The sequence below is a fragment of the Diadema antillarum genome, unplaced genomic scaffold, assembly GCF_040938485.1.
Source record: "Diadema antillarum isolate AM-2024a unplaced genomic scaffold, OU_Dant_1.0 scf00000009, whole genome shotgun sequence".
In the NCBI taxonomy this organism is placed as follows: Eukaryota; Metazoa; Echinodermata; class Echinoidea; order Diadematoida; family Diadematidae; genus Diadema; species Diadema antillarum.
In genome coordinates, this window is record NW_027270898.1 from 2,426,591 (window position 1) to 2,450,728 (window position 24,138).

Here is a 24,138-nt window from a genome sequence, read left to right on the forward strand (position 1 = left end):
CCCATATTTCACAAACTTTGGACATAGGTATAAGCCCACTGGAATAACACTCACATCGTTATAGATGTCAACACCGCCACTATCAATGTTAGCGATGTGTTTACCTTACTAATGCAAACCTATAAAGTATGCATGCATTCCTTTTGATGATGCATGAGTGATTAGTGTCAGCATTATTCAGCAGGTAACATCGCATGCAATCCATCCATCAAGCTGGGTTCATTATATGCATCTTGAGGTAGACTATAATACCTCTGCCCTGTCATTCTAACAGCATGCATAGACTAAACTTGCCCAACTATTTCTCAGAAATTCAGGCATGCCATTTCCTCAACTCTTCTGATTTGTCAGTAAAGACAGATTCTTAGTATAAATCAGGATCTTACTTTTGAAATTTTAGGATACTTCATTGTTGACCAACATTAAATTTTGCCCTTGACCTCAAGATGACGTTATGGTATATTTTCCCTCAGCAATTGAAATAAGTACTGATATCAAATGCAAAAATTTTGGCCTACTTGTCCTATATCAGTGATACCATTAAAGAAAAAGCATTATATATCCTTCTTGCTACAAATCAGTGGTTATTGTGTTCTGTTAAAGTGGACATTTTTGCGCATTTCGTGTGACCAGATACTAGTGTAAAAATAAAAGCATGTGAATATTTTTTGCTTCTTTGTACCACTATGTAGTATCTTGATTCTGCCGAAGTAAAGACACATGTATTCATCTTACTCAGCAGAGCTCAAAATATTACTCTCGTGAAAATATTCACTTTCACAGCGTATGATCACTGTATTGGTATGTAGCTTTTACTAATGTACACTTTATTCCCTTTCTTTGACTGATGATCTAATGTAGACATCAATGTGATCAAGCCATAATGTTTCACTTGATCTTGCCTTGTTTGATTTATATGTACTGGCAGGCAGGTGTGAATGTGCTTTGATTATGCAGTTTTGTTTTGTTGTATTTTGTCTTTGGTTTGTGTGTTTGTTTGTTTGTTTGTTTTTTTACAGATATTGCATTGCAGTGTGTTATTTGTTTTCTTTCTGTCTTAGTGTATATTTCATTTAAGTTCACTTCTGTTCTATGTTCAAGTTTCGTTCTAGAGATAGAGTAAAATAAAATGATATATTATTATAGAATGGTAGTAGTTTTTGTCAAAATCAGACTTAAAGTAAGAAAGCTGCAAGACTGATATTTTCACACATATCAGCAACAACAACAACAACAAAAAAGCAACCGCATACAACTGCAAGGTGGTTTTCTCATAGCATCAGAAGTTTATAGATACACACTATACAATTTATACACACACATCTCACAGAATTTCTCCTTCTTTTTTTTCAAGACATAAGATCAAAAGGAAAAGATCATATTGCTCATGCATGGCATCATATAATTTTAGTTGCTTTATGGACCAAAAACTAAATTTCTAAAGCATCTTAGTGTACCAACCAAATGAGAACCAGATCGAGTTTGTAAAATTCATCTAATTTGCTTGTGTGGCTGTGTAACCAATACCAAGTGTCAATGAAAGAATGTGCAACGTTAAGATTCCGTATCAAAACAGTCTTGTTCTGTGTTTGATTTGATAGAAACTTTTACCATTCTGTTAGCTTGAAGTAATTATCGGCCCCAATGGTTATAGTTGATTTCATCACAGAGTTGCCCTTTGCACAATATGTTCTAAATTTTTAGTTGTTATACATGTTTTGTTGATATAAAGACAAAAGCCCACCACTGTGAGGGACCTCAAGAACAGAATATTTCCTCGATATATCCAGATATTTATTTGAATTCAGATATTGTCAAATTTGATTCTGTATGATTAGTGTTGTGACAATTAATGATACATCACAGGGGTGGATCCAGGAATTCTGTAAGGGGGGGGGGGGGGCGCAACTAATATTTCTGGTGCCACTTCCGGGTTTCATTTTATTTTTTTTTATTTTTATTTCTTTTGTTTTTAACAAAAAAATAAAGGGGGGGGGGCGGGCGTGCGCTGGTTGCGCCCCCCCCCCCTTGGATCCGCCACTGCATCAATTAATGCACCAAACAAAATGATTGAAGTGTGCAAATATATTTTCTATACATGTATGTATACAGGGAACTTCTACACCTATGGTAGTTCATAGTAGTTTAGCAAGCATCAATGCATTTTGTTTTATAGTTTATTATGTTACATTAAAAATTCTTTACTGTATAATATTTGAATAGGTGTACTTTGGATGCAGGCAGATTTATGGGAATTCAAAATAAGTATTTTACTCAAATCCTTTGATGCAGGAAGCAGATTATATTATGCATTTACAAGCATAAGTATATGATGCGGTCTGTTTAATGAGAAAAAATGATTAAGGTATTGCAACAATTCTATTTTATTTGGGAAAAAGTAATATGTTTCATTTACCAATTTTTAGTGTGTAACCATGTAGTATTGACTTTGCATCTTTATTTCCTCACTTACTGTTAAAGAAAAATGACAATTGTTAATCAATGATAGTTATTTAAAGCTGTTCATTTTATGCTATGTTAGATATATATGTTACACAGACCTACAATGTATTTTGGTGATCTTATTTGCAATGGGGTACTTGTTTTTCCAAAGAAAGCATATTGCATGACTACAGTATCAGTCACATGAGATCAGAAGATAGGGCCTAAAGGATATTTACAGTGTATATGAAGTATATGTGTTGAGGATTATGGGACTTTCATAAACTTGCAGTTTTGCATATTTTTAAAGATTTATTTTGTTTACCTCATAGAGCTACTTAAGATTATACTTCAATATCACAGTTGTCGTATGTCTATTGCTTTATTATTGTATGTTATCATTTTATGTGTATCACAGTGTGTGTTGTAGTCGGGATGTACAGTAAAGATGGCATAGACATATACGTGTGTAAGCATCAAGTGGCTTGAAACTTATGAAAATAAAGGATATAATGACAGCCACAGGTTCTTTTCATCATTAGTGACTGGCCTGACTTCTCTGTATCCTGCATATAGTAAAAACTCATGTTGTCAAAGCAGAATTTACTCCATATATACATGTGGATTGAGTGAATGCAGCGATATTAGTAGAACACATCAGTGAAAGTTTGAGGGAAATCGGATAATCCATTCAAAAGTTATAAATTTTTGAAATGTTGGTGACAAGACAGCTGGATCAGAAGACTACTTCAGATGATAACAAGAAGAGTATATGAATTTTTAATATGTATTAGGCTTAAATATTCACAACTGAATGACACTCACCATAAAAATCAAAATAACAACAAAAACATCACATATGAACTACCTCATAGAGAAAATATAACAAAAATTCAACAAACTGTAATTTCATATGAAGAGTACACATTCCCTTGACTTATTACTGTCTCGGGTAATATCATTCTGAAAGAGGCAAGTCTATGGTGCTCTTCAGGAGGTCATAGGTTCGTATCCTGCTTGAGTACGTACGCCCATGACATGCATGATTTTTTTTGTCATGGCTACTACTTAAATACTGATCAATTCAGTGCTTATACGTCGATGTCGGGCAATTTGTCAATCAGTTGCATAAGCAATTATATATCTCCCTAAAGCTGAGTCCACAGTCTTTTTTATAATTATCATTATTATTATTGGAACCAATTACAGGAACCAATAAATCAAATAAAATCAAATTATATATATTACATATATATGAAGAGTTTGTTTGCAAAAACCGAAAAGTCCATTTTTGAAGATTTTGAAGTACGATCTCTGTCATAAAGTACAAAATAATACCTTTTGAATGATATATTGGTCACTACATATAAAGGTACATTTTTGAAGTTATGGTCAAAAGAAGCAAAAATTTTCTTATTATTCTCTTTATTTTTCTTGACCTCTAATCGCAAATATCTCCATTTGGCAAATATGGACTTATCGGTTTTTGTGAACGAACTCTTCATATACATATATATTAATTAATTTATTCATTTATTTAGTAATATTATAAAGGAATTAGAGTCAAATAAAAACACTGCTGGAGCCAAACATTTAGACTAACATTTCAGTCCAAATTTGTGTCACCTCCTGTTCTTTTATTTCACTCTAATTTCTTCAATATCTATTTATTTATTTATCTATCTATTTATCTATCTATCTATTTATATATATATATATATATATATATATATATATATATATATAATGCAGAAACAAACTGGTAATGCATTTTTGGCCAATAAAGAATGAATAAAAAAAAAAGAAACTATGAGTTTTTGTTTTGCTTTGTTTTGATACCGTCATAATTGTCAAGACTCCTGAATAAGGTGTAGAAAATTTGAGTTCAAGGAACTCATTCTTTATTGGCCAAAAATGCATTACCAGTTCGTTTCTTCATTTCTTCGTGTAGCCAATACATGAAATCTCAACATGTTTGGACCTAAACTGAATATATATACACGTATATATATATATGTATGTATATGTATATATATATATATATATATATATATATATATATATATATATATATATATAAACAAGAGTAAGGAGGCGGTAGACGTTGCTTAATCCTCACAAGTGATTTTATTCAAGCTTTCGGGCTTTCTGCCCTTTGTCAAGACTGAGGACCAAATACAAAACATAGATATCATATACACAAATAGAAAATGATAATGATGATCAAAACAATAGTGAAACTGATAACTACAGTGAAAGAGGCAGAGACGGTAGGGAATAATTACACAGGTGGGAGTGTATATATGCGTCAATCTTGCATAATATAACTTGCAGATATACAGTCACAAACAAGCATACAAAATATAAGCATTTACAAATACAGTGTATGTATGACTAAACATCTGCACACACGTACATACAGTGTGAAATGAGCCAAAGGTAATCACTATCAGAACTACAGAAGAAAAATTAAAGTATGATATCTCTGATCAAATAATCAAAGAAATTCCCAAGTTTGTTCACTACAAACATCATAATTATAGTGATAACCACAATATTTGAAATGAACAGTTTTGTGTCACAGTATAGGCATGCTTTACTGAATTAATGCATATACCATCCATGAGAAAACTGATAATGTACATTGTACATATGGTATTTTTGTCTTACTATGGATCACAGAAGTCACTGCTTTCATGAAATATTAATTGTCCATGGAATATATCACATCCGAAACTATTCTCCACGTTTCAAAAAACTAATTTGCAAAAACCGAAAAGTCCATTTTTGAAGATTTTGAAGTACGATCTCTGTCATAAAGTACAAAATAATACCTTTTGAATGATATATTGGTCACTACATATAAAGGTACATTTTTGAAGTTATGGTCAAAAGAAGCAAAAATTTTCTTATTATTCTCTTTATTTTTCTTGACCTCTAATCGCAAATATCTCCATTTGGCAAATATGGACTTATCGGTTTTTGTGAACGAACTCTTCATATACATATATATTAATTAATTTATTCATTTATTTAGTAATATTATAAAGGAATTAGAGTCAAATAAAAACACTGCTGGAGCCAAACATTTAGACTAACATTTCAGTCCAAATTTGTGTCACCTCCTGTTCTTTTATTTCACTCTAATTTCTTCAATATCTATTTATTTATTTATCTATCTATTTATCTATCTATCTATTTATATATATATATATATATATATATATATATATATATATATATATAATGTAGAAACAAACTGGTAATGCATTTTTGGCCAATAAAGAATGAATAAAAAAAAAAGAAACTATGAGTTTTTGTTTTGCTTTGTTTTGATACCGTCATAATTGTCAAGACTCCTGAATAAGGTGTAGAAAATTTGAGTTCAAGGAACTCATTCTTTATTGGCCAAAAATGCATTACCAGTTCGTTTCTTCATTTCTTCGTGTAGCCAATACATGAAATCTCAACATGTTTGGACCTAAACTGAATATATATACACGTATATATATATATGTATGTATATGTATATATATATATATATATATATATATATATATATATATATAAACAAGAGTAAGGAGGCGGTAGACGTTGCTTAATCCTCACAAGTGATTTTACTCAAGCTTTCGGGCTTTCTGCCCTTTGTCAAGACTGAGGACCAAATACAAAACATAGATATCATATACACAAATAGAAAATAATAATGATGATCAAAACAATAGTGAAACTGATAACTACAGTGAAAGAGGCAGAGACGGTAGGGAATAATTACACAGGTGGGAGTGTATATATGCGTCAATCTTGCATAATATAACTTGCAGATATACAATCACAAACAAGCATACAAAATATAAGCATTTACAAATACAGTGTATGTATGACTAAACATCTGCACACACGTACATACAGTGTGAAATGAGCCAAAGGTAATCACTATCAGAACTACAGAAGAAAAATTAAAGTATGATATCTCTGATCAAATAATCAAAGAAATTCCCAAGTTTGTTCACTACAAACATCATAATTATAGTGATAACCACAATATTTGAAATGAACAGTTTTGTGTCACAGTATAGGCATGCTTTACTGAATTAATGCATATACCATCCATGAGAAAACTGATAATGTACATTGTACATATGGTATTTTTGTCTTACTATGGATCACAGAAGTCACTGCTTTCATGAAATATTAATTGTCCATGGAATATATCACATCCGAAACTATTCTCCACGTTTCAAAAAACTAATTTGCAGTATCAATGATAAAACTTGTCTAGGATCTAAAGGATACAAGATTGTACGCACCTTAGCAGGACCAGTCATTGATAAAAATAGTCGACTCAAATTCGCCTTTTTTTTTCTTCGAAGATACCATGCACTCAAAATTGAATAGCTATCTTCACAGTTTTTACAGTGTAATCGCATGCACGCGATACAGTGGTGCTAAGCCGCTCGATCAGTGTACAGATTATCAATATGGCAACTGTTCGGGATAGCGACACAAGCCTGTGGCTGAACAACAAGCTCGGTGATAATGACGATCTGTGGTCTGGAATAACGAGCATTAGTACTCAGCTTCATCGTGATGTCCTCAGAAATACACACGACTGCTTTCAGAACTTGCAGCCAACAGTAAAGTTGAAATTGTTGATGGCAATTCTTCATATGCCCCGCCGAAACGTAGAGGAGGTGAGTCTGCCCCGTCTGCGACTAGCAACTGTTACAGTGTAGTCTGTAGAAGCTAGCCCGACCAGACGCTGTAGTGTAAGTACGCTGTGCGAATACAGCGACTGGGCTGTGTATACTATAGTTATGTAGAAGCTAGTTTTTTACAGTATCAATCATACAGCTCAGTGAGACTGACACTCTAGTACGTAGTTAACTACACGCAGCCGCTGTCGTGAAGCGACAGCGGCTGCACGTCTAGAATCTATTCCTTCGCAGACGTTATTTTTCAGCGGTGGGTGTGCGTTTCCTTCGTGAATATCTTTATTAATTTAATCGTGGAAAACTAAAATATAAGGAATCCCCGTAACTATGATAATCATTCAATAATCGGTAGATCTATGCGATTTTTTGTTTAATTATGTCAAAAACTCACCGAAATCCGTGGCTAAAGTCAGGTCTGTAAACGTGCGTATTGCTTCACTCCTCATCTGCGTGTTATTTGAATGGCATTCACTCTCGTATACTACAACGTAGTTAGTCGGGGAGCGGAAGTGATGAGCTAGTCGGGGCGACCCATAAAAAGGTCAAATCATTGCCGGCGCAGCACGCGCGGATATGAGTGCTGTAGCTTTACGTACGTAACACATAAAATGCACGGGCGCACGGGCGTACGTAAAACGCAACCACTTCCGGTTGCGCATGCGTAGTAGTTTGTTGATTTTGTGAAGCTCTCGAAAGAAAAGATGCCACCGCACAATCTACTCTAAAAGATTCAACAATAAACTGGTCTGGATACCAACAAAACGCCGAATTCAACTCCACCATCAGGAAAATACGCTGTAGGTGAGTGGTAAAAATTATCTTACTCTTAAAATCAAACAAAATAAAAGGCATTTTATGTGATTTTGCCGTCAATAGTGACGGTCGTTTACAACGTTTAAACACTAATAGAATACATGTCAGATCGCTGTGCGAAGCACAGCGGTCTGGTCAGGCTAATACGTAGTAGTACCTGCGCCAGTAGCTGTGCGCTGCGACTAATGCCAATGACAGTGCCTCAATTTGCAACGAATACAAGTAGACTTCTAACAAGCAAAACCACTAACAAGTTAGAGGGACTCTGTGCAACATAAAAACAACCTTTGTAATCATATCTAGTTAGACTTAGAGTCTCATGCAAGGCTAGAACTTGACCAAAAGATTTGTCTGTATCTGGTCGTTGGGGATATGTTCCGCGGAGACTGCGCTGCGTCTGGCTTCACGGATCCCCTCGGGAGAGCGATAGACCTAACAGTTAATTATAACGTCAAAAAATAAAAGACTCCTCCCTCCCTACAGACGGATCTTTCACAGATTCTTCTTTGATGACACATCTTTGCTTTGCAACCAGACATACGGTATCTTTATCCATTCTGGTATTTTTTTTTCCCTGTGGAGAGCGTATTGTAGATGAATGCCATGGATGGTTTTTCATCAAAAGTGTACTTCAACTATTTTAATATGGGCACTGAATTGGATGATAACTTCTGTTACAAGTAATTCAGACCAAGTTCAAAACTGGGTTTAAAGAATGTACTTGGTCACTATGGCATTTATCACTGAGTAAATAACAGTATTTGTCTTTTCCATGTTGCTGTTTTCACAGTGTAAGGAAGAACTCAGTGCAATCCTGCATTCAGCTTTGACAGACACTGATGAGTGGGTTGCCACGGTAGCGGACATCCTCCGGTCCTACCCGGTCTCTGGCCAACTCAACCTGGAGTTGGAGGAGAGCCATCCATTCATGGCTGAGGCCCTCCATGAGCTCAGAAGGACTCGTAAGTAACCAAATCTGTCAGAAAGTCAAAGGTAGTTTGTGTATTACAGTCAGCCATCTGTGTGGTTATCTATTAAACATCAAATGTCATACTGTAGCCCAGGTGTCCTTTCAAGCACCATAGTCCATTTCTGTTCAGGACTTGAAACATTTTGCTAATGGAGACTTATCACCAATAGTATTTGAGAGAGCATTGTTAACTGTCATTAACCAGAAGGTACAATTGTAAGTCATTTTTAGAATTCCAATGCCGGTAGTGAACATTATTTCTATCATTTTAAAACCCAACGTTACACTAAATCAGGTCACTTGTCAAACTCACATTACTTTCAGGGGGGAATGGGGGCTGGTAATTGAATGCAAATGGGTCTCACATATGCCATGAGAGCAGCCATGTATCTTTTCTGTCATATTTCTCTGCCCTGCCAGTGGCCATAACTGACAGCAACTCACTCCTTCCCATGGAATGCCAGTACCTCAACAAGAATGCCCTCAACCAGCTGGTTGGTATGCAGGCCCCGCCCGTCAAGCACTTTACTCTGAAGAGGAAGCCCAAGTCGGCGGCCCTCCGGGCGGAGCTGCTCCAGAAATGTAAGAACAACTTCTCAAACCCTGGGTCAGCATCTGCTGGCATCAAATACTTTAGACTTTACATTTCATGAGAGAATTTACCAAGTTTGTGCACATTGGCCTTAGATTTCTCCCAAATTATAATTTGCAAATTGCATTTTACATTTTACTTTTGTATCTCTGCAAGTAGTCCTGAAATAGATAAAAGTGTTCAGTTTAGTTCATAGTTTATTCGATTCCTGTAACACTCTGATAGTGAATTACAACTACTGTATATGAGAGAATAGTTCTGCCAATACTGGATAGAATGTCCCATATCATGTATGTGATGATCAATTGCCAGTAGTAACTTTGAAATGTTTCCCTTCTGTTCATGTGATATACATTGTTCATTTTATTTTTTTCAATGAAGTAGATGTAGTAATGATATGTTGATACAGACTGTAGATGTCTTTGATTCATGAATGGCACATACAATGTATGAATGTTTGCATTATTTCCTCGTGCAGCAATGTGCAATTTCAGTTTGATTGTGCTGTGTTCTGCTGTTATTATGTCATTTCGTATTGGTATTTTGTTTGCAATAATCAGCACTGGACGCCCAGCAACAACAGAAGAAACCTATCACACCGACTCCAAACAGCAAAATCCGAGGCGGGTTCAGGGGTATGAATGATGGTAAGGGTCCCAGCGTGTTGTTGGTACTTTAACTCAGTCTTCTATGACAATGACCTAATTCCAAGCTGTTGCCTTTTAAGTCGGAGGTCATCTCACGTTATCTTTTGGGAAAAAAAAGATGACATATTGTTTTCCTTATTCTGACATTTTTGGGTACCACTTTCTCCTTGTCATTTTCAGGTGGTTGATAGTGATAATTATGGTGATGTAAAGGTCTTTAAAGTGTATCTGTACGCAGAAATTTAGTTTTCCGACATTGTAGGTCATTGTACTGGTAGTAGTTTTGCAGGGAATTCAAAGTTTATTTGATCCAAAAGGAAGTATAAGAGTGCAACGTTACTCACATACAGAGATATAGCAATATATAAAGAGACATAGAGCAATCTCTAAAATGCCAAAAGTTACATGCGCCTTGATCTAAGAGTAGTCGTCTGGCGTTATCGACTGCATTCGATTGCGTAGTTCGATAATTTTCTGTACGGTCAGTGTACTAATACTCTCAAAACACGCAAACGCATGCAAATGTCCACATACGCAGCTAGGTTGGTGCTGCAACGCCGCGCCGCGCTGGGCCACTGACCAGGCAGCTGCGGCAGCATCTACTCATGCGGATGCATATGGCTCGATGAGGCAATACACAGTTTTGGGCATTTTTTGTGATTGGATAGAATTTTTTCTAGAGTTCTTGGGACATGCTCTCACACCTCTCAAATGTAAATTTTAGGGGAGAGATATTTTATGACTTATAATATTGATAATTTTGTGATTGTTGGGATAGTATTGCTTTGCAAAATGATGGAGTTCTTTCACAGAAATTTATGACTCTTTAAGAATGATAAACCCAATGGATTATAATTGTCATGGTGTTAATGATAAATTTCATGGTTATGTAGTCACAAAGGTGATAGTGATAATGATAATGAAGGAATATGGTAAGGATATATTTCCATATTTGGTAATTACCGTTATCAATATATTCAAGAACAGAGGGTTTTGAAGGATTACTCTGGCTCATACAGCATGAGTGAGAATGTTTACTTTGATGGATGTAAGTCACAAAAAGTCAGGGAACTTCAAGCTAATTGCTTAAAACACAATTTTAAAGGTAGACAAACCTCCTTGTATCTGAAATGTGATGCAAATTACTAGTGTTTATGTTTATTAATGTTGATATTTTTGATATATGCAAGGCATTCATGAAAGAGTTCATGGCAATGTGGAAGCATTTCAGTGATTAATTGTGTATCCAGGGGAGAATGAATGCTGTAATTTTTCTTTTCATGTTCTTTGTCCAATGTGTACAGTGCCTCTGAGGGGTATACCCAAAGCGACGCCAGGATTCCGCACATCTCAGTCACCTGGGTTCACCCGAAGTATGCCCCTGAACAGAAACCACAGCAGAATGACCATGAATAGGGAAGGAGGCACGAAGGTGATCAATGCGTGCCCTTTGACGCCCCCCCCCCAGTCTTCCCCCAATGCATGTTGCGTCACTGTTACTCGTAGAAAGCAAGTTAGATGTTCTAATAGGATATCTGATTATTGATGTCAGTATGTTTTGTGCATTCACAAGTGATAAGTCTGTGGGGGTTTTCACCTGTTCTCAAAAACTTCTTGAAAAAAAAAACAGAAAAAGAAAAAAAAATATTTAGCTGTTGTAAGATTTGTCATACTTTTATTAGAAATTTGCTGTTCACCAGCAAATTGTGTTTGTAATAGTTACAAGTAGCACCATGAAAATTTATAACTAGATATGTTTTACTGAAAAATTTACAAACACTTTCTTGCATTTTCAAAGCAAAAATGACAACCCCCCCCCCCAAAAAAAAAAAAAAATGATCAGAAGAACATTTGTTTTATAAACATTTGTTATTTAGAATTAATATTTTCAGATATTTTAAATTTGGCAAATAGCACCCGACTCACAAAATTCGTGGAAATAAAAATCCTGCAAAGTATATGGCGTATACAGTAGCTGGTGACAGTGAAATGAATTTCTCTCTCTCCCACAGCTCTTGGATATCAAGGAGCAGCCAATTGGTGGTAGCTCCAGAGAGGCAAAGAGGAGAAAGAAGCAAGCAGGTGAGATAAACATCTTACTTGTCATTATTTAACTTTTTCCTTTGGCTCAAACCTGATAATCTCATTTAGGCTGTTGTAATTTTGCATTTCTCATAGACACTTGCATGAGTATACTCGGGACTCATCTTAAGTGGGTAAAGAGGAGGTTTACAAGTGTAAAAGAAATATATTCGAATACTGCTTGTTTGCTGTGTCCTTTATTAAAACCAGAAGGCAATTTGAAAGTAGATGAATTGTCATTTATAGAGATATGCTTGGTTCCCTCAGGCAAGATATATACATGTATAGATACAATTAAGCAATGTTATGGCCACATAACTTCTTCTTGGGTGCCTAGAGGTTGTCACGATCATTTTCGTACAGACATCCAACCGTTTTAAACTGTCATCTTTGACTTAGCATGCTCTTGCAACCATGGTGATGAAAGCTATTTACTGCTTTCAAGAATAGGAAATATATGTAGCCCCTCCGTGGGTAACTTTCTTCTCTTTCCTCAAAGAGAAATGTATATGAATGCCTCTCTGTTTGTATGTTTGAATGTTAGAACAAGAAGCCCAGGAGCAGGCTAAGAAAGAGAAGGAGGCAGCCATGCAACAGACTCCGGACTATGCCGCTGCACTCATGTCGCCAGCTGTCCATGTAAGCGCAATATGGAATGCTGACATGTCTTTAAGGCTTTGCATATGATTCTTAGAATCCAGTCTCAGTGTATGCAAATATTTATGTGGGAGGTTTGTTTGAGAACTAACTACAGTTAGTACATACAATGAACTGGCAAAAATGTATTTATAGATATGTACTTGTAAGTTAGGTATCGCTTGTTGCTCGGGACAACAGAAATTCACAAATAGGGTATTTCGGAAGGTGTGTTATATGTAGAAAACACACTGAGCGTATCCTAGTTGCTAGCTTGTTTCAGTTCTCCCCAGTAAACCAAACATTTTTAGAGCAAAGTTTTTGTGTGAACTTCTCCCTGCATTTAAGCAGCCAAATGTAGCAGACAAAAGTGAATATGAAATCTGGACTTGATTTATAAATACTACTACAGGAATGCCAAACAATACAGTTTTATGGTACAGTGAAACCCCGTTATAACGAGTTCGGTTATAACGAGGAACCGCTTATAACGAGGTGATCGCGTCGGTCCCGTTTGCCTTTGCGTGTAAACCTATGGCAGAAAGAATCGGTTATAACGAGTTCGGTTATAACGAGATTCCGGTTATTACGAGGACATTTTCGGTGCATCATGATAAAGAAAAACATAAGCAATTTGATCGGATACAACAAGGTTCCATTTCTTGACCTGCCGCTTCCAAACACGCGACGAACGAAACATTGAAAAGCGAATTCACGCTATCCCCGTTTTACATAGTTTGTGTAGAACGCAGTAACCACTGTACAAGTGCCTGTCCCGTCTCGATCTCTGTAATATCTGAAGCGGAAAGACTCGGAAACAAACATGTTTCAGTCCCACCGTTATCCTTCTTTACCGTTCCTTCCATGTTTCTTCTAAACCACATTACATAATCATAATCATTCCATTTTCTTTTTCGCGAGGTTCCATTTCTTGACTTGCTGCTTTCAAACACGCGACAAACGGAACATTGAAAACCAAAGTCACGATATCCATGTCTCGTTCCCGTTTTGCAGAGTAGTTCATGTTTTCTTCTAAACCACGCGATAAGACACAGAAATACCTTCCGATGTTCCTACTAATGATAAGCTATTGAATAAAATCATTCGATTTTGTTTTTCGCGAGATAAGCGTGCGTGATATTAGGTCAGACCACAGTGCAAAAACACATAACGCATTCAAAAAATTTTCATGTAGCGACACTCGTGGCCAAAATGGACAATAGTATTTGAATGCGTGTGGAACTCATCATTATATCCTTTCCATTTTTAGTTCCGACTTTCAGTTGTTTTGCTTGCTAGTAACTATGAGTATATATGATTAACACGATTAAAGCCGAAATAATTAATGAAATCATAGCAATCCCGCCGGGTTACAGTAGCGTAAAAATAGTTGAATAACGCATGTTAGTCCACTTGAGTCGGTGTTTAGAAAAAGAAACAAACGCATTTAACAGTTTGAATAGATCTGGGATTGTTCATTATCATGTATCTACAAATGATATAAATACGAGTGTGTATAGTGTATGATTAAAGCCGAAATAATTAATGAAATCATCGCGATCCCGCCGGGTGACAGTAGCGTAAAATAGTTGAATAGCGCATGTCAATCTACTTAATTGAGTAGGTGTTCAGAAAAAGAAACAAACGTATTTAACAGTTTGAATAGATTTGGGTTTGTTCATTATCATTTAACACTGCATTTCACAATGAAGATTTTTCTTTCTTTCAGAGTGGCCTATGAGGTACGGATTTGCGTAAAAAGGATCACAACCTTCCAAATTCAACACTGTCACATATTTTTCAAGAATGGGTGTACAAAACGCGAAGAGAATTTCGAGAGAAAATAAAGAACGCATTTTTTAGTCCCTTCGGACGCAACGATCATACATTGTATAGGATTACAGCCGAAATGATTCACGAAATCATCGCATTCCCGCTGGGCACCAACAGCGTATAACATACCTCGCAAGTTACGATAAACAATGCGTGTATGTTACTCTGTTTGCGCTGGTTTTTAGAAAAACTTAACAAACGTATTTTATACAATCTGATTTTGTTCATTGTCATTTTACACTGTACACTGTCTTCAAACGAAAAACATTCTTTTAGAATGGTTCGATACAAGAGGAAGAGATAGGTGTCGAAAGAATCCCGATTATGATCCTGCCGAGTAGACCTACTTCTCAAGAACATAATGTGCAACTATCATGCGAAGAGATTTTTGGAAGAAAAGCAAAGAATTGTCGCATGTCAGCCCCTACTTTTTTCCGTATTTTTTATGTATCAATTCACAAATAATTTCCCTTTATTGTCTCAATAGTAACGATCCATAATTGTGTAATAACAACGCAAAGGATGTTCTTAAGTTTGATTGACGGGTATGACGTCGTGCTTATGTTTTTCTTTGTTTTTGATGCGTACGGTTATAACGAGGTACCGGTTATAACGAGGTAATATCGCCGGTCCCACGGACCTCGTTATAACGGGGTTTCACTGTATTTAGTATGATAAACAGAGTGAAGTAAAAAAAAAAAAAGGAAAGAAAAGAAAGCCAGTATAAACTGAAGAAAAGTGCAGAAAACTGCATCATCAGAAAGATATACTACTAAATTCCTGCAACCCCTACAAAAATGCTGAACGATGAGCCTAAATGGATGGGAAATGCGCAGATGCTTTACAATTTTCTCATCAGTGTTGATAAAGTAGCAACATTTTATTTTTTTTTTTTTGGGGGGGGGAGGACATTTCACTGGCCCAGGGCCAACAGGCATGTTGTGGTGTCAAGATTTCAAGAAAATCTGATTTTCCTCTCCAAAATATGATGTTTTTTTGAAGGATATTCTGTCTTTTTTTTATGTCAAGAAGTTGGCATCTCTGCTATTACCTGCTCTTTATCTAGAAACCACCTACCACCACTGCAGCACCTGCCGTCACTCAACCCCAGACGCCATCATATGTTCCCACAGTGGCACTCTCCAAGCCGACCACGCCCACACCTACTCTCCTTGGATCGCTATGTGAGTCTTCTGATGTGTTTTGATGCTCATGTTCATTCTCTTTCAGCCATATGTATGACATCATCATGTAGTGATTAGTTTAATTGAATAAACAATCAATTCCTCTTAGAACTCTTTGCTCTTTCATATTTTCTCATTATCTCACAAAAAAGTTGGAATCCTGAAACCCCATCTCAACCGAAACTATAACATCCCTTTAAAATCATTGGCTTAGAATCAACAGTAGTCTGGGTTAGGTAAAATTGATCGTAAATAACATAGCTGTTTGGCATTAAATAAAGGAATAGTGAGGCAAGGCTCCCATATATAGATATGTACTTTCAATTAGCAGGTCTGTATGGATTTGGGCATTATATACTTGTAGATTCCATAACCTCGAGATCAAGGACAGAAGTAGTCTTGAGACTAGCCTTGATGATTTTGCTGTCGAACAGGCTGGCCTGCAAAAGATGTAAAGGTTAATTCTGTGGATTTATATCCTACTATTAAAGGCATAATTTACCATTTGCAGATGAAACAAAAACTTAGCATTAGTGCTTCAACATAGTTCTAAAATGTGAGTTATGGATAAAAACAACCAATGTTAAAATTTGAACCAGTTTAATCAATGTTAAGTATTGTTAAATATACAAAATGTGAACAATAGCTACAGCTGTATAGACTAAACCGTCTACAGTTACGGTTTATTGAGAAAAATACAGATATCCCCTTATATTTTAGGCTTTATCACAAAAATTTTATATGATGGGATGTTTTGTGGTTACAACAGACTTACACATATGCATATCTTGAAATTTTTTAAAATCACTGTTCCCAAAGGTAAACAGGACCTTTAAGTAGAGTTGGACGTGTAAAATTTTTGGTATCATCAATGTATCCTGCATGTTCTTGAACCTCCAGCCCAACCTGCACCCTCCTCGGCAACCCTCGCTGCCCGGGAGAACCTCACACAGCAGCTCCACCAGTCTCTACAGCAGCAGACTACCTTCCGGGCGCCGTCAGCAGCTGGTGCAGCACCGGCCACCACCACCAGCCAGACACCCACAACCCCAGCTGCCAGTCCTGCCACCACCACGACGGCTGCGGCACCAGCTGCAGCAGCTGCACAGAACCCCTACGGTGCACCCAGCACCGTGGGTGCACCAAGTGGCACCGAGGGAGCATCCCAGGCACCGCCCCCTTACCCAGCACCGAGCATGGTACCAGCTGTGCAGCAGCCTCCTGCTGGCCCCAAGAAGAACCTGTCTCTCACGGTAAGAAGCAAATTTGGCTCAGTCATTTTGTAAGAGCTTTCTACTTGTGACCAATACCCTTGAATTTCTCGTAGCATTTTGTTTGGAAAAGGAGGAATGGATATTCCAGCTACCTCTTGTTTGTAAAGTATTTTATGTTTAAGGAAAGATGTGTTTTAGGAGAGATTTAAGGTATTCGCAATCTCTCAAACAGCCTTCAGTATATATGCAGTGGTGTTTGTAGAGCATAGTGGTATTGTTTTAAATTACCCATGGAAATACCTCTCCTATCATTTTTTATTTTGTTTACATCGAACTGTTCAGCATGAGTGATATTGATAAACCTATATCTTCAAACGTAATAAATAGACACATATTTTGGCAAGCAACAGCTTACAGAGAACTAGTAATTCTTTTGGGTGCTACAAATATTGTTGTGTTGTTTGTTTTTGTTTTTTGAATGTTCCTGAGGAGCCAAGCGGGGAATTACTATAAATATATGGTAGTTACCTGTGCTGAAGGATCATGTCTATAGCTGGAGTAGTTGAAGTATTGTTTTGCTTGTTTGTTGTTGTTTTTTTGCACCTGTACTGCCCTGAAAATACTGCAATGCTGTTTATAAGGATGGCAGCCCTAGGCCTGCCTCAGGCTTCAAACATACAAGCCCTTAGCATCCACAGATCTGATATTGTATGTGTGGAGTTAAGGTATTTCACGTGTTCTGACAGTTGTTCTTGATATGTGTATTTTCCGTCCTGCAGAAAGACCAGATGCGCAGCGCTCAGGAGATGTTCCGTCAGTCCAACAAGGTCACTCGGCCGGAGAAAGCTCTCATTCTTGGGTTCATGGCTGGAGCCAGAGGTAAGGGACTCTGTGCCCTTAATGGGACTGGAGCATGGGGAGACTATGTAATGGGAGTTAAATCACTCTTCATTAGCTGTCCATTGGGGTACAGTATACAAATGACGCACAGGTCTGAGTCCGTCAGTCGGAATTGTGTGCATAAGGTAACTATGGAATGCTTAACCCACGAGGCGAAGTCGAGTGGGTTTAGTCTAAATTCCATAGTTACCACATTCACACTATATTCCAACTGACGCACGAAAAGACATGTGCGTCATCTGTTTTATAGAATGGGTAATTTTCTTGCCAAAAACCCATTTTTCTATCTTGTTACCCGATGACAAATTTACTGGATGCATTTCCTTTTGGCTTGCCATAGACGAGAGCCCGAAAACCATGCATCAGTTTTTACTGGACGCATGGTTTCTCTTCAGAACCATGCATCAGTACCATGCATCAGTAAAAACTGATGCATGGTTGTTTTAGCCAATAGGCGTCTCGTACTGAGTGCACGAATGCTTGCTTATTGCGCGAACCTTTGTTACAAGTACGCGTACTCTTGCTACAAGTGCGCGATAACGTGTTTACCACTGTGACTCAGCGTGCGGCCAGTAAAAATCAAGACATAGCTCTCTACCAATGAGATCGCAGGATTCTCGATGCCCATTCTATGATACATTTTAAAACCACGGCTAGCACGAATAGAATACTTTTGCCCATCAGTGAATGATGTGTGCAATAATTACAAAGTGTATGTTCATTGGTTAGGTTCAACTTCAGTCGAGATTCTTCAGCTGTGTGTTTGCTGTGTGTAAAGATTTACACATTTTGTTACGGTGATTCCCAACTGTATCAGAGTTGAGACGACCTTTGCAATACATCATCTCCCCACGCTCAAGTCCCTCTAACTTTCATTATGATACTTATCCTGTGGTTAGGTAATAATTTCTGCAGGAGAACACTGCTGCACTCACATAAAATTCAAAACTCATCATTACCTCCGCCAAGGAGGTTATGTTTTTTTGCCGGCGTTGGTCTGTCTGTTTGCCTGTCTGTCTGTCTGTCTGTTTGCAAAATTTACTCAAAAAGTGGTGAATGCGTTTGGATGAAACTTACAGGAAAAGTTGATAATGACACTCAGAACAAGGATTATCATTGGCAAAGAGGGCTACAAATGAGGGAGTTCAAGCTGTGCACATTTGATGTGTACATACATGCACTGATCATGCGCTCGAGTGTATGCACGAAGAAGCTGATGAAGTAGACTCCAAGCTGAGACACTAGAAAGACTTTGTCATCATTGGGCAATTTTTAGCATATGTGTATGGGTGGAAACGAGGTGCTTGGTTGAGGTCTGTTCTCTCAGGTTCATATGTTTATCAACGACTGGAAATAATTTCATTACTTGTGTACCTGCTCCAATCATGGATACTTCGTCTGGCATAGATTATGGGATGGTACGACATAATTGATGGTACGACATAATTGAATCTACAGGGCCCTATACTGCACCATTTTAGGTGACTCACTGGTATCAGAATGACCATAACTTAGTTTATTGCTGTTGTTGATTCGTTGCATTCATGTCATAACTGTTTGAGTAAAACAGATTTCTTCCACAGGAAAATTAACTCTTTCTGAAAGTTTCTGATGTCAACATACTAGTATAGTCTCAGTGCGACTTTTACTAGGTATTACAGAAAAGCTTGGAAAAAGAAACTCCTCATTCTTTCTCCTGATGTGTATGAGATAGTAGAGATCATTTTAATGCAGACTGTAGAATTATCGAACATGATGAGAGTGCATTGCAGGGTCTTGCTGCTTAAATATCTGACTGAAAATCTTCAAATACAGTCAGCTCCACACAAGTCGATCTTGACGGGACTGAGAAACACCTGTTGACTTGGGCAGTATATTCAACTTCTGTTCATACAGAGGAGTAACACATATACTGCTGTAAATGTAAATTAGGATTATTTGACATATTATATATATGCAGAACTTATGCGGAGTTGACTGTATTAGGAAAATAAGCGGCATAATTTAGCTTATGGCTGTTCAGGGAGCATTTCATGAAGTGTTTTGTCAGATTTTTTGTTTGTTTGTTTGTTTTTTCAGACAAACTGTTATAAGCTACACTGTACAGAAATCTTTGCATCAGATTGGCTAAGAGCAGATTTGTCTGATAAATTTGTCAGACAAAATGCTCCATGAAATGTCCCCCAGAATCACTCTTTTTGCATTGTATTCAAACTTGATAATCATGGTGCAAATTGACAGCTGTATGCACAAGGCCCAAGAACAAAGTTGTGTAAACTCCTGCAAAGTCACTCATGTAGATACATTATGGTTTTCTTTTTGCCTTTGTTTGCTTCCGTGCCCTTCAGAGAACCCATGCCCCCAGCAGGGTGACGTTGTCACGATCAGGCTGAGCGAAGATGTCGAGGTCCTCCATGAGCAGACCATGGCCGTCGGCACCTTCTTTGAGATGAACTACGCCACGGGAGAATGGAAGCGGTACAAGAAATACAAGCCCCTTCAGTCATCATAGAGGCCGTGTGGTTAAGACATTCGGACACTGGTAGTAGTCTCGTCAAGTTGAATAACTGCCAAGTGTTGACTCTTTGGCATGGTGTCAATCATCCTAGTGGAGTCGGCATCATCAAAACATTGGAGACAAAAGAGGTGATAGACTTGTGTAACTGTGATGTTCAGACTTCTCTCGAGTGATGGACAGTGATGAGTAATACCAGCATTGCGTACAATTAAATGGATATTGTAGCACAGACATATTGATGAAGACATTACATCATGTACTGATCTGCAGACCGGTGCTGACAAAGCAAAGAACCGACATGCTTAGAATTTCTTGTTCAAGTGTGAAGAAGGTGCAAACAAGGGTACTACCTGCAAATTGGCACAGTATACACGTTTACACTATGGTCATGTGCCAATTGGTTCATGATTACCAGGGCTATTTATAAGTGTTGTCTACTTGTTTGTTCCTTTAAGGGGGTATCTCACTGAGCGGCGAATGTTTGCGAACGTAGCGAATTTAGGAATTCGCCAGGGTTCGTAAACGGTTGCAAAAGGTTCGTTAACATTCGCAAGAAAGTTCGCAAACGGTTTTTATTGTCGCGAACGGTTTTTCTTGTCGCAAAGAAATTTTGAACATGTTCAAGATTTCTTTGCGAACCTTTGCGAATTTGTATTTTCGCTGACAGTTGCAAACATTCGCAAACATTTGCAAAACACTCGTAAGAATTCGCAAACAGTCGTAATACGGTGTCGCTAACATTTTTATATGATTCACCACTGCTAGCGAACAAGTAACCACATGATTCCTATATAAAAGCTTCTGAAACAGACAAGGTTCCACTCTAAGAAAGTTTTTGAAGCTCTTGACATCTCCATCATGATTGTAATTGCTTCAAAAGCTTTTCATATTGACTAAAGTCTGTCCTCTGCAACAAGCACTCTCTGACTCTCTTTCTTTTTTTCTTCCTTTCTTGTTTTTCTTTATTTTATTTCTCTTATGCTGCACAATAGCTGTAGCAGCAGCCTGACAAAGCAGCTCTTCAAGGATAGCAACACCTTGAGCCTCTTCTTGGCAGAAATTTATTTTCATATCCTGGAAATCCATCTTGAACAGTTGTCACAAGAGATCTGAATTCAATGGAAGGTTTTATGTCGTTTTATGGGTCTTACTATACACAATCGCCTGGTACTTTTCTAGGTCCAAGAACATTCGCAAAATTGTCGCAAAGGATTTGCAAACAGTTGCTAATATTTGCAAAACTGTCGCTAACATTTGCAAAATTGTCGCTAACATTTGCTAACATTCGCTAATAGTCGCCACCTGTGTTCGCAAACACTTTCGCAAACATTCGCTAAAGTGTTGCTAATTGTCGCTAAACATCGCTAAAAGTCGCTAACTGTCGCTAATGGCAGAAGCGAACTTTGATTTTTCGCAAACATTCGTCAGAAAAGTTGGCGAATCTAAAATTCGCTACGTTCGCAAACGTTCGCTGCTCAGTGAGATACCAGCTTTAATGTTTGTTGACTCGGCTGCATGTTGAGGCTGAGTGTAAGTGAAGGATACACATGTGGATTGTGTTGTCTAAACAGAGATGAAGAGAAAAAGAAATTCAGAACCACAGTTTTTGAATATGAGACTGAGAGCTAATTTAAGCATCCTTATTGGTTCATTGAAAAGCATAGTGGAATGCTGTTAAGTGGCAAATGTGCTGGTATGACCCAATTTGTGTGATTTTTAAATAATTTGGATGTCAGGTAATCTAAAGTGCAACCAAAATTATTATATCCGTGAAAAATATGAATGTATGAATCTTCTCCTGTAGCTTTAACAAAAATTGTGTCTCAATGTTTGGATAAGTGTTTGAACAAAAAATGCTCCATCCCATATTCCGATGTGCAATAGGCATAAATCCTCTTTGTATCTTAGTTTGAATAGATCCACGATCTTAATAGTTACCTGTTTTCTTTATCCCTCAAATTTGACAGAAAGACTTAATAAGAACTTTCATGTTTGAAATTTGATCTCTATTTTGTGAGGGAGTTTAGGAAGAGAGTATGTTGATGTGTGTCAGTCAACCGAGACGATGGGATCTGATGCCACCGTCTATACCAAAAGACACTGCATTATTGGTCCCCCTGCACTCAATTTCCAATTTGGTATTTTCTAACTCCGCAAGGCACACCCTCATCCACATCTTTTCAAATTCAAAGTGCATGCGTGCTTCTTCTATTGCATTAGACTCTGTATGCCAACAACTTCTGGAGTCTCTTTTGGAGACTTGTGAAGCAAAATCGATGTTACAACTGGGGCTTAAACGGAGGGTTCTCATTAGTGACTGGGTGCTGGAGACCTAATGGCCCACCTACCTTGGGCAACAGAAACTCAGTTTTGGGCATGTTAGATAAATAGGGCTTGCCATAGAAATATAAAGGGGGCAATCAAATGAGTACCCGTTTGGATAACTGGTGTGATATTTTTATAGTGCCCCTAGTGGTAGTGGTATTCTTCATGTCAGACATATCCAGAGAGAGTGTTTGGGGAAGGATTTTTTTTCTTTTTTTTTTTCTTTTTTTAAACCATGGACATTACAGAAGAGGATTGAGGGCTTGCAGTATCATGTAAGTTTTGTTTGATGTGTTGTTAGTACCCAAGGCCACATGAAGTCATGTTTTGTTGGATATATTACGTATCATGTATCACAATTTTAGTTCAAGTTTGTGTTGCCAGGAAATCTGATTGAAAAACATGCTACTGTAGATTGGGTTGTGATCTACGCAGACAGCTGCAATATGCGTATATTGGCTGGACTGTGCTGTGTAGTTACATATTTATGTTGTGTATTTGATGTGCACCTTTTTGAGTTGGAGGTTTGGTGGGAAACAAGCTGTGCTCTCTGAGAGTGTTGCTATGACTGAGAAATGATTTGAAGAAGAGTCGGTGTGCACAGACATGTTGGGAGTCAGCACAGCTAATTTAACATCTTCACCTGAAAATGACTGAAACAGAAAAAAAAAAATGTATCCAATGTCAAACAGATGTAAACAGCTTGGCTAACATAGCTAGAATACTTTACCTGATGGAGGTTAACTGATATGAAATGAAGATGAAATAATTGGAGGGATGTTGGAGGTCTTCCCACCAAATACCAAACCCCATGTTTACTTAATGTTGGATGGCACATGCTAAAACTTTGGATGACAAAAAAAGAAAGAGAGAGAGAGAGAGAGAGAGAGAGAGAGAGAGAGAGAGAGAGAGAGGGAGAGAGAGAGAGAAAAAAAAAGGACCATAGAGCCTTTTGGAAGACTATTTCTTTCAAAAATTGGCATAATGACTGCAGAGACATACATTGTATATGCTGGAATTGGACAGTGTACATTGCAATGTTACGAGCATAAATATTCCAGCATTTTTTTTTTTTCTCATGATGATTGATTTAGGCTTTTAATCATCAAAATCGAGTCTGATGGCAGCCAAATCTGTTTGAAAAACAGAAACTTGTCTTGAAAGACTTTGTTTGGAATAGAAATTCTAAGTTATGTTAAATTCAATGGTTTCTGCGTATTGCACAAATGCAAATGTGTATGAATAAATTGATATTTGTAAAAAGGAA

General features: G+C 37.4%; 1 protein-coding gene across 1 annotated transcript; it reads left to right on the plus strand.

Annotated features, from left to right (window-relative positions):
* Positions 1 to 6,914: 6,914 nt before the first annotated feature.
* LOC139719357 (negative elongation factor A-like) lies at positions 6,915 to 20,736 on the plus strand. The gene is made up of 11 exons (XM_071630775.1): positions 6,915 to 7,136; positions 8,761 to 8,932; positions 9,361 to 9,522; positions 10,093 to 10,179; positions 11,484 to 11,611; positions 12,192 to 12,261; positions 12,806 to 12,900; positions 15,797 to 15,914; positions 16,815 to 17,167; positions 17,908 to 18,007; positions 20,377 to 20,736. The coding sequence occupies exons 1-11, from the start codon at positions 6,924 to 6,926 to the stop codon at positions 20,538 to 20,540; spliced, it is 1,662 nt and encodes a 553-aa protein (XP_071486876.1). The 5' UTR covers positions 6,915 to 6,923; the 3' UTR covers positions 20,541 to 20,736.
* Positions 20,737 to 24,138: the final 3,402 nt, after the last annotated feature.